This window comes from Prosopis cineraria, unplaced genomic scaffold (genome assembly GCF_029017545.1).
Source record: "Prosopis cineraria cultivar Desert tree isolate PC_DT_omini unplaced genomic scaffold, ASM2901754v1 PC9, whole genome shotgun sequence".
In the NCBI taxonomy this organism is placed as follows: domain Eukaryota; kingdom Viridiplantae; phylum Streptophyta; class Magnoliopsida; order Fabales; family Fabaceae; genus Prosopis; species Prosopis cineraria.
This window is the reverse complement of record NW_026555340.1, coordinates 8,444,747-8,457,373: the sequence shown is the minus strand read 5'-3', so window position 1 is coordinate 8,457,373 and position 12,627 is coordinate 8,444,747. Positions and strand designations below refer to the sequence as shown.

Here is a 12,627-nt window from a genome sequence, read left to right as displayed (position 1 = left end):
ATAAGACACTTTTAGGATGAGTCAGCGTTCCAAAATATAAGACATTTTAATAAAAATAAAGTTTCATTAATGATACTTTTTTAATATTATCCTTCTCAAATATTCTTTCTCTTTAATATTCTTTCATTAATAGAATATTAAATGAAGGGCATTTTTAAAAATTTATATTTTTGTTTTGAAAAAGTAAGGTTATAAAGTATATTTAATGAGTTTTATTAGTATGTGAGATTTTGTTTAAAAGTGTCTTTTAATTTGGGATGGAGGGAGTATCTAATAAGGACTTCTAATAAGTAAACATAAAAAATTAACAAGCAAAGTTATTTCTTTAAGAAGTATTCAATCTGTTGAAGTCTTTGTTAGATATTAATTTTTTTTTTTGGAGTCTTTCATTGGTGTTCTTTTTTTTTTTTAAATTAAAATCTGCAATAGGATCCAAGGCATTTATACTATATCCAGTTATCCACTCTAATTATCTTTAACGATTTGAAGAAATCGAGGGTCGTCCAACCAAAACATCTTGTAAATAAATCTCTTAGCAGTTCTCATCTCACATCATGGAAATCATAATACAACAGGAAATTTTTGCATAAACTTGGTGTACCATCATTCATACTCTATTCAATGAAAACTTGGCATTAAAATAACGTTAAATATAAATTGATTATGCTATTAACAATAATAAAGAGATAAAAGGAAAGAAATTAAATTAAAAGGAAAGAAATTAAATAGGCATTCTATTAAAAAAATAAAGTCATTAAAAATAATGAGACATACGATTTTATTTAATTGAATTGTCATAATTTTATTGAGTGAGGCATGGATGACGTGATGCACTGGATTCATACAAGAATTTCTCACATTTCTCACAAAAAGGGGCATTGATCATAACCTATTGCTTTAAGAATTAAACATTGAGAATTTAAGAAAGTCTTAAGGAAAAATTTCAGTCAACCCCCCTTGATTCAACTTAATTTCAGCCAACTTTTCCCTAAAACTTGGAAATTTCATTGCATATGTAGGGAAATGAAATAAATTAAAGTTATGACTCAAATGATCTTATTATTCCTGGTGAAACTAGGTGCATAAAGAACTCATATGGATAAAATAAATAACTGATGTATAAAAATAAATAACTGATGTAGGTGAAATTGACAACTTTCATTAATAGCATAAAACTACTATGAATTTGCAACTCTCATTACACCTATATCTATTGTTCATATTAGTTATTCATTTTTCCTACACAAGTTGTTCATGAACCTAGCTTCACTTGTTTATATTCATAGTGGTGTTATGGCACTAATGAGAGTTGCAAATTCTAACTACGTAGTTATTCATTTTTCACATGTCACTCACTAGGGATAATAAGGTTATTTAAGTAAGCTCTTTAATTTCATTTCAATCCCTTGAGAGTCCATAGATTAGAATCGCAAATCAACATGCTCGATCAATTCCCTTCACAATCTTAACATGAATTATTGTAATAAGTCTCATATCAAGGAGCCTCACAATCTTAACAACATGCTCCAAAGCTGACGTCCTCAATGATTTCACTCTACAACACTTCACTCAACCCTTGCTAGTTAGAGAACCTTTTGTTGGTAGTCTTCTCCATTACCTTGCTTCTCAATAAAAGTACCAAAGTCATAAATATAATTTTAAAGAAAAAGTTCATTCTAAAAGATTAGTTTAATGGGTGGGAGAACCCATCATATTTATAAACCTCACTTTACTTGAGAGATTCTCCAACTTACAATCATATTCTTAGAAGCAAAGCGAAACTTGAGGTACATATCCTTAATCCATTAAAGAGATAGTCCATTAGAAAGCCTCTGATTAGGTTTAACATGAAACTCCATATCAAATTTAAACTTCCTTTTGGCCTTTATTTTTTCTATTTTCATTCTAGATTTTAACCAACAAAAACAAAATGCAATTTATTTTTTCCATGGGTGCTTTCGATGATGAAATACTTGGCTAGCTCCAAAATCCTGGCAATTCTAAGTAAAAACGATCCTGGCTTCTTGGTGGCTGTTGAGGGCCAACAACCATGTATGCCTTGACTACTCTCCAGCAGTGAACACAACATCAGATAAATTCTTACATGTCATTATTTTTAATAATTTTATTTGTATAATATTAATTTATTATATTTTCTCTCTCTATTATCATTATTGGTAGAATCTATATATATTTAATACCATCTGAATGTCATGTTTTTATTGGATAGAGCATTGATGGCATGGTACATTGAATTCATGCAAGAATTTCTCCACAGTATAATATTATCTCATTCAATGGGGTCTAGCAAGTTTCCATCAAAATATTTACTTTGATAGGCACATCAACCAGAGCTTCAAAATTTAAGTTTCTATTTAATGTTCCAAACACACCTTGCAATGTGGCCTATATCTAGGTTCATGAAAACTTTATAGAATGAGACATATGATAGAGACAGGAGGGAGTAATAATTACTCCATCTGATCCAAAAATATAAATAGATTTTAATAATAATTCCCAAGCCAATTAAATCTTTATTCTCATAAAAATGTACATTGTTTTTTTTTACCCTAAATTCCAATTCACAATGAGTGAGAAAAAGATCGTAAATTCACAAACACAAGAATCTAGGTCAATAATTATAAAGAGCAAAATGAGATTTTTTTTTCAAATAATAAGTTTCTCATATTTTGAATCAAAATTAGCTAATATAAAATGCTAATATTTTGGAGTATAAGGAGTGAGTTATAGAATAAGTATTCAACCAATAGGAGTTGGTTCCTAATGAAATGAATTATAGCTGCATTAGTGCAAGTTCTTGGGAATTGATTTTTTAAAGTTAAGAATTTGTGAATTTTATGAAATTTGTTTTTTATTAAGAGAGAGAGAGAGATAATAGTTTATATTATATAAGAAATAATAAAATGAGAAAATATCAAGAGAAGGGAAACTTAATGTAGTGACATGGACATGGCTCATGATGAGAAGTCTGAAATGTAGTGGGTATACTACTAGAAAGCAAAGCTCTTCTTTTGCTAACCATGTTGCCCATATCAAATGACTCAGCTTTGTTTTGCACAAAGGCTTGACCTTACTTCTTGGATTTACATGGGAGCTATCACTCATGTCCTTATATTATGGCCAACTCTGATAGAAGATAACCTCCTCTGACAAAACCTCTTCAAAGTAACTATCCATTTTAATTCCAATCACTTGTGAAGTGGAAACATATATGCTAGAGGAGCTATCATATTTAACACCAACTAACTATCATATTTAACACCAATTGAACTGGACCCTGCAACAGAGACTAGAGCTTGATATTGAAGGTTGGAAGTAGTTTTACAATTTTTGGCAATTTAATATTCTGAAAATTTAATCCGAGAAACTAATTACTAAGTAAAGGGTAAATTAGTAATTTAGTGGATTAACTAGATAATTTGAATTTTGGATGGCAAATTGAGGTTTTGACTTCTTAGTTTGTTAAATGGATAGGATCAGGCGGAAGAATGGCAGTTTGGAGCAAAGCATGTGAGCATGATGAGATTTTCTTCATTATGCCATATGCCCTAGCATATGCTTTATGCATAGAAATCTGATTAATAGGGACGTGTCTCAATTCAAAATTAGGAGGAAAGAGAGAGAGAAAGAGAGAAAAAATGTGACGTGGCTCTTATCATTTGCTAGGGCAAGAAAGTCTGAATCTTTGGGAGATATTTTTGACTTGTCGCTTGTCAAGTAAGTTTTGTACCCCACTAAGCTCCTATTCTACATTAATTTCTTTTAGTTTGGGTTATAGAGAAATTGAATCGGGGCTTTAAGGGATTTCTTTTTTTACCCTTTTATAATGAAAAAACTCTTAGGAGTTAAATTAATGTTTTGTGACTTGTTTGGAAGTTAATGACTAAGTTTTGAAGTTATAAGCTTAATTTAGCCCGATTTAATAGGTCAAAAAGGATGAAGATTGGGTAAGAAGTGTGTTACGATGGATAGAAGTGATAAGAGGATTCAATAAGATAATAAGCATTTAAGACAGGTAAATGAAAGTATTTGGATGCTTAACTATGATAGTTAGTACATTTAGTTAGTTCTATAATTGACTTATAGTGCTAATTTGTGTAGATTAATGTAATTTGTGCTTTGTTTAGCAAGAAAAGAGGTTAAGGATTTGATTAGCGCCATGGGTGACATTTCTATTACAAAAAGGTTGAGGTAACTGGATAATTTATTATGTCTTCAAATAAGTTTAACTATTTATAACTAAATGCTAGTGTAATTTATGATTGAAATCATTGTTATGTTCAGCATGGCATGTTTTAATGAGTTTTAGCATCAAAAGAATTTGATTATAAATTGAAATGATTTTTTAAAATGTTTTCTTAAAGTATGTTATTGTACAAATATGTGTGAATGTGACTATATGTATGTAAAAGTGGCATGATCATGTGAGGGTGGGAGTTCACCCTGAATGTGTTGAGATGTGTGAAAACAAAAATTCATATGATTGAGTTAGCACTATGGGACATTTGGTGCAATATCATATTTGACACTGTTACTATGGGACATTTAGGTAGTCTGGCAACTCCTTAATGTAATATTCAGAAAATTTTAAGACTCAAATTTATTTTTAAAAAATAAAATATCTATAATTAAATTAAAATTAAGAATAATTTAATAGAGGTCCAGAGTTTGAACTTTTACTCAGCAAAATTTTAGTTTTATTTTATTTTTAACTATGAAAAAATTATCAAAGTTGACCCAGGCTTTTGTGCTATAATAAAAATGTTGGGCCCTTTCTTATAATTTTTTCCAAAATATTTTAAGATTAGTTAAGCTGAAAGTTAAAACAGGAAAACAAAACAAATTAGAGAAAGAAGAAACCAAGAAACCAAGAGAGATGAGGAGGAGAAGAAAGGGGGAAGAGAGGGGATTTGGGAGGCTTTGTGGGCCTTGCAGGCTCGGCTACACGATAGATAAACTCCCTACTTTAATTCTCTTCCTTCCCTCTTGATTTTCTTGAGTTTTTAGAAGAGAAAAATTCTTTATTTTGATTCCAAAAGCTTAGTTCTTGTAAGCTTTGGTTTCCTTCAGTCCTATGGAGGTTCTTTTGAGTTTCTATATGGTTCTCTAATATTTTAAATAGGTAATTGGATGAAAAGAGAGGTTTTGGGCATAAATTCAAATCCTAAGAGATTGGATTTCACTCTTTAATAGTTTTAACCTATTTATTTGGTTGTAATTGTGCTATTTGAATCCAATAAGATTTAAATTAAGCTTTGATTTTCATTATAAGGGCTAATTATGAAAGTTAGCGATGCTAAGTGAAGGTTTTTAATTGATTAAAAATTATATAGTTTAAAAATTGGCCTAGTGGTGGCTAATAAATGGTTTTGGTGGTTAAGTGATGCTATGTGACTAGTTGGTTTAATACATGGACCATTGGAATGGATTATGGATCATTGAATCAAATTGTGCGGTATGAGTTATAGTCTTCTTTTATGTTATTTGCCATAAAAAGTGATGTGGATCACTTATATGTTGTAGAAAATTGTTGGTGGAACTTATTGAAAAGTTAAGGAACAAGCCAAGTCTTATTTTATATAAGGAGAACCCTTTTAGTACCAAAAGGTTGAGATAACAGGGAAATTTATATTTCTTATTGTTTTGTTTAGCTATTTTTGAGTAGATAATATTATCTAGCATGCATTACATGTTTTAAACAATTGAATGCAAATAAAATGTGTTTTAGAAGGGTTTATGGGGTATTGTTTTAATAATAATGCATCTATGTTTACTATCTATTTAATAATGATGTGACTTATGGAAATAAGATTATTAGCATGCATTATGATCATAAAAAAAAATGAGGAGTTGCACTTAAGGAAGTGCAACTAAGTTTGGTACCGTAGATAGGTTAAGGAATTGCTTAAGGGATGAATTATGAGTGTTATACTACATTGAGTGTTAAAGTGGTCAATACTTAGGAAAGATAGAAAAAGGGTAGGAGGCATGATCTTGGTGGGGAGTTCACCAATGGGGAGATGTGGTCTTGTGATATACTATGGATCACTGTCAGTACTCAGTGTTTCCTTTTGTATTGTGGGCTCAGTATATTAAAGTGGTTAGTGGATTGAGTATTCGACACCTCTCAATGGGAGAGGGAATCCGGCATATGAAGTGTAAGGTTGAGTGCCTAGGCCAAGGTAGCCCTCACATGGAGAGTAAGTTGGGTTGGCTCTAGGAGGGAGTTAGTTTTGACTGCTCAGGATTCACATTGAAGGGGCACAGGCAGTTTGGTGAATCAGATCCTGCCTTAGTTTATATGTTGTGCCTGTGGAGGTACAGTAGGTACAAGGTTTATCTATAAGCTAAAGAGTACCAGGGGGCATTCTGTTGGTTAGGAAAAGCTATATCGACCTATCTCTTGCATTCAAGCATTTTAATTGGTTAATTATATGTTATTTTGAATCCATCATTTATTTACTTAACTATGGCTTTCCTTGCAATAAAGAATATCAATTTCTCTATTATTGAGACTATGGTTGTCTCACCCTTTTCTTTATAATATTTATAGGTCTAAACAAAGGATCCAATAGTAGATGGAAAAAAGAGCCAAGCTAGGAGTTTGCTTGTGGATTGTAAAGATCTATAACCCCTTTCTTTTGAGCAAGTATATTGTAATATATTTAGGTTAGGGTGCCAGTAGGATGTGACTATATATATATGTGCATATGTGTGGATTGTGTGCTTGTGTATGAATTTTTACCGCTTGTAGACTTGTGTTTAGGAAACTTAGTTATGATATATAGTTTTGATGGATTCATTTGATAGACCAAGTTTTTACTACAAGGAAATATTTATTTTGGTGTATATATATGAATATGTGTGATTCTACTCGCAATTGCAAAGTAGTTGCATTGCAAATTGTATGCTAAAGGCAAACATGTATCTTGGATAGAGAGAGTTGGTGCATGGGCCCCATAGGGAGTTTTGAGCCAAGTAAAAATATTTAGCATATGCATTTATATAAATACATGATATTTGGATTGATTTTTTACCACTCTTGTATAATTTATGCATTTTGGGGGTATAGAATCCATTTTGAAAAATGACACCCGGGTAGTCAAATTTTGATATAAGGGGTTTTTCCATAATTTAAATGTTTTATCAAGTACTCTTAGTCCTATTTGACGTGTCCAAAGTGTTCCTATAGGTTTGTGACCATTAGGATGAAATTTGGATAATTTGAAAAATAATTTTTACCAAAAAGCTACACTTTTGCATCTGGGTGTTCAAATTTTAATTCGACCGTTGGATTTTCCTAAAATTTGGGTCACAAGTAAAAATTTTTATAATCTTTGTGTGAACTTTGGAATCACTTTGATCGGACATTGTACAGAAAAATAGTGCACTCCGAAAGTTAATTCAGATGTGCTGTCATGACAGCTATTTAATGCTGTCATGACAGCAAAGTGGCTCAATTTGTAACATGTGTGAATTTCAATCCGTTCATTGGATCTTTTCAAAATTTGGTATGCTAATAGTAATATTTAAAAGTGACATATGGGCTTTTGAATCGCTGATCGGAGGTTAGATGATGAAATTGTGCACTCCGAAAGTTGGTCCAAAAGTGCTGTCATGACAGCAACTTTATCCAATCTTTTAGAGTGTCTAAATTTTAATCCGACCGTTAGATCATTTTTTAATTTGGTACACTATTAGTAATCATTAAAAATGACGTGTGAACTTTAAAATCACTTCCATCGGAGGTCGAATGGCGGAATGGTACCTCCCAAAAGTTGGCCCGGGAGGGCTGTCCTCATGACAGCATCTTGTTATCTCATTTTCGTCTAGCTTGCTTCCATGCACTATAGGTAGGACTTATAAATATTTCTAAAGGCTTTTATTTTGTGATGGTGTATTTGTTTATTGATTTAAATGATTTGTTTCCTAAGTTAGTTTTAGAATCAACTCCTTAACCACACTTAGTTTATTTGAATTATGTGATTTTTGGATAACACTCGTGGCAAGTGTTATACCTAGTGCTCGTGAGGGTATAGTAAAAAGTCAATGACACTCTTGTTGTATGTGTGGAAGGGGGAATTCATAGTCCAAAAGTGGAATAGAATACCTTTGGCCGGGTGTTTCTACCGTTGTTTGAGATAATGGTGATAGCATTTGAATGACGGCTAGGGTTTAGAAGAGGTGAAGTGGTGGAAGAAGAGAGATGCAGCTCTCCATTATCCACTTCCCATTTCAGATTCAAGAAGCTTGGTTGAAGATGTAAACGGGATTGGAAGAAAGGTTGGACAGTGATGAGTTGATTGATTATTGCGAGTGGGGGTTTGCAAGTGGTAGAGCAATTATGTTTTCAAATTGAACCCTTTCTTGAGAGAAACAAATATAGCTTATATTTAAGACCATGGAATCTTATAGGCTATGACCTATAATACTACTAAAAATAGAAAGGATAAATAACTAAGCCATAAGAATAATTATTCCCTAATCATAATGGTCAAAACTAGTAAAACATTGACATATTTCAATTTTTTTAAAGAAATATTGGAGCAAACACAAATTCTGGATGGCCAAATTAAATTTGGATTGAACCTCCCTCATTTCATCATGCAAAAATAAAAAACAATAAAAAATAACAAAGTGTGAAAAATAGGAGAAAAAGTAAGAAAACGAAGGAGTAGCTGAGCCACGACTTCTTTAGAAAAGATTGTATGGTTGAAAGAAGTTGATGCAGAAGAAGAAGGATCTTCTTCAATGCTACAATTGAAAAATGGAATAGGCAACAAGAGAAATCATCAATAGAAAAGAGATGAGATGATTCAATTAAACTAGCTTGAAGAAGATATAAATATCCATAAAAAAAAAATCATTATTAATATGGCTAGTAGAACAATGACGATTCAGCTGGTTTTTCTTCTAATAACTAGCCTCTTTGCTTCTTTTGTATTGCTCGTTCATGGTGAAGATCCTTACCTCTTCTTCACATGGAAAGTCACTTATGGCACGGCCTCTCCTTTAGGACATCCTCAACAAGTCATCCTCATCAATGGTCTTTTCCCAGGGCCTGTCCTAAACTCAACCACTAATAACAATATCGTACTCAATGTCTTTAACCAACTCGATGAACCTCTTCTCTTAGCCTGGAATGGCGTTCAACAGCGAAGAAACTCATGGGCCGAAGGAACTCCGGGCGCTCAATGTCCTATCCCTCCTGGTACAAACTACACTTACCATTTTCAAATGAAAGACCAGATTGGAAGCTATTACTATTATCCCACTCTAGGGTTACAGAGAGCAGCTGGTGGATTTGGTGGTATCACCATTCACAGCAGGCCGTTGATTCCAATCCCATATGATCGTCCTGAAGCCGAGTTCACCGTTTTGATCTTTGATTGGTATGCTTAAACTCTTTGTATTAAGCAAGGTAGTCTATTTCACCACAAATAACTATTTGGTTAGAGACATCTTAAGTTTTATGCAGTTTTAATCTATATTCTTCTAGTTTTGATTTCTTTATCTCTAATATTCCATCTATTACTTTTCTTTTCTCAATTTTTTGTCCTAATAGAATAACTCAAGATACCATGTTAAATTTCTCATGTTAAGTGTACTCGAGGGTAGTCTTCTTTATCAAAAATAGCTTGAACCATTTGGTTAAATACACCTTAAACGTTACATACTCTTAATCAGATTTCTAATTTTCAGATTGGGAGACTTCTTTGACTTCTTTTTCTCTAATAGGTATACACAGAGCCATAAGGATTTGCAGAAGATGTTGGATGATGGTCATGGACTTGACAGACCTAATGGTGTGTTGATCAATGGGAAAACAGCAAAAGGTGATGGAAAGGACAAGCCAATGTTCGTGATGAAACCTGGGAAGACGTACAAATATAGAATCTGTAATACTGGTTTGAGAGAGACACTCAACTTTAGGATTCAAGATCATCGCATGAAGCTTGCGGAATTGGAAGGGTCTCATACGATGCAGACCTTTTATGATTCAATTGACGTTCATGTTGGACAATGCTATGGTGTTCTTGTGACTGCTGATAATAAGGAGCATAGAGATTACGTCATGTTGGCCTCCACTAGAAACATCCACGCAAATCCTCATCTTGTCGGTAAGGATACGATTGTTCTCACCGGTAAGGCGATCATTCGATATGTTGGCGGTCACGGTCCTCCACCGGTGAAGCTTCCAGAAGCACCTGTTGACATGCAATGGTCGGTGGATCAGTTCAAGTCGTTTAGATGGAACCTGAGTTCCAATGCTGCAAGGCCTAACATTCAGGGCTCATACAAGTACGGTCAGATTCCGATAAGCCGAACAATCAAGTTGGCGAACACGGTGGGGAAGGCGCAAAACAAGCTTCGTTATGCCATCAATGGAGTCTCACATGTTGATCCTGAGACTCCTCTCAAGTTGGCTGAGTACTTTGGAGTTGCAAACAAGGTGTTTAAGTATAACATAATGACTGATAATCCGCCAGCCAAGAGAGCGAAGATCATTGAGGAACCAAATGTCATCAACATTACGTATCGTAGCTTCGTTGAGATCATTTTTGAGAACCATGAAGATAGTATGCAATCTTTTAACTTGGATGGTTACTCCTTCTTCGCAGTTGGGTACGTACTTTATCATTATTGTTGTTGTTATGGATTCATAACTTTTGAAGGTACATTTAATTCCATATTTCTACAAATTTGCTAAGAATATATGATGCATTCTCAATTAGAATTATTTATCATATTAATATGAAAATTTTATCGGTAAGTAATATGTATGTGAATATTTATATAAATACTATTAAATATAATTAATCTAAACTTTTTTAGATGATAAATATATGTGTGTTTATGTGTATAATAATTTCTTTTCCCCTCAACACTAGCTAGTCCACCAATAGCTAATTTGGATTGTTTCATTGTTTTATTAGACAATAACTTTTTCTTTTTAATTTTGATAACACAAAATAACTTATTTTTGAACAATTCTTGATCTTCTAACCTATGACGGTTTATGATTCTATATTTATAAATAAAATTTATTCTTAATATATCTAGATTACTGTGCTGATTGAAAGCTCAAATTTAATTTACTCAAAATAATAATGCATAGTTTCTTTCAAAAAAAAAAAAAGAAACAAATAGAAATCCATTCAAACTTCAACATACAAAATAGATTTATGACAATGTTACAATATTACAGTCAAGGAGAGTAAGTGATACAAAAGAATGTGACTATATAATTTGAACTCGACATCGCGTACATATATATATATATATATATATATATTACTAGGGAAATATTTAGGGAGCAAGCAGAGGTGCTCCCCCATGTTACAAAAATTCTTTGAAATTATTTTATGTTTATTTTTAAAAATTATTAAAACTAATTTTTAACCTCTCCACAATCATTATTAGTTTTGCTTCCTCCCAATAGATGCGCTTCTAGATTCATCCTTGATAATTACACTTCTTTCAAGTTCCTACTCTCAAAAAATACACTATTAAATCCAATCATTTTTTTTCGTGATGTTAGAGGTTGAAGACTTGTCAATATTTTGATTATCTAACTAATCACGAGTAATATATATTATTCATTGTCAATAATATATAGAACAGAGCCAGGCGTGTGGACTCTAGAGAAAAGGAAGAGCTACAACCTTCTTGATGCAGTCAGCAGACACACAGTGCCAGTGTTCCCTAACCATTGGACAGCCATACTCTTAACATTTGACAATGTTGGAATGTGGAACTTAAGGTCAGAAATGGCAGAATATCGCTACTTAGGTCTTCAACTTTACATTAGCATTCTCTCAGATTCTGTTGAGTTCAGAGACGAGTATAGCCTTCCAGAATGGCAACTTCTTTGTGGTATTGTCAAAAACTTGCCCAGACCAAAACCCTAAGTCTTGTCATCACCATCACCATCACCATTACCATCATATCTAGACATCTTCAGGAAGTTTCATATCCTAAGCCCTGTGCAACAATAGCTTGAGGTTGGATGCCACACTGTTCAGTGCAACTTATAGTAGTTTATATATATTGATGCTTTCTCTAATATGTAATAATTAGTTCCATGTATGAATTTAATTCTTTCACTACATGATGTTCATCTTGGAACAGAAAGAATCTAGTACAATTGACTGAATTTGAATAGACTATATCGTATCTTTGTGCATCTTTAAAAAGATAGACGCGCGGTACAAATATGATATTAATGATTGATCAAATCACATCAATCCTTATTATTTTTTAGTTTTTTATTTTTTATAAAAACCTTGAATCAACGAGATGTATCTAGATGGCCCAGTTCATATAGATGACCCCAAATGTGTAGGGAATCTGGTTCTTGAGTTGAATAGTGTCATTTTTTGTTGTTTTTGACTGATAGAAATGTATTGTGGTATCTTTTTTTATTTTTTGTGTGAATGATTTGGCCTTAAACGATCAAGTGTAGCCTCAAATACAATATAATATTAACTCTCAAATTGTAGTTTGACGAGTTGTTTCTTCTTTGAAAGTATAATATTATTGTATGTGTGTGTGGTTAAGTTTGGGGTTGTATGTTGTATGTCCTGGGTAGGGTGAGGTTGTATG

General features: G+C 32.6%; 1 protein-coding gene across 1 annotated transcript; it reads left to right on the top strand.

Moving 5' to 3' along the window:
- The first annotated feature begins 8,869 nt into the window (after positions 1–8,869).
- Positions 8,870–12,191, top strand: LOC129319196 (L-ascorbate oxidase homolog). Its single transcript, XM_054964188.1, has 3 exons — positions 8,870–9,413; positions 9,760–10,647; positions 11,642–12,191. The coding sequence occupies exons 1-3, from the start codon at positions 8,896–8,898 to the stop codon at positions 11,931–11,933; spliced, it is 1,698 nt and encodes a 565-aa protein (XP_054820163.1). The 5' UTR covers positions 8,870–8,895; the 3' UTR covers positions 11,934–12,191.
- The last annotated feature ends 436 nt before the right edge of the window (positions 12,192–12,627 follow it).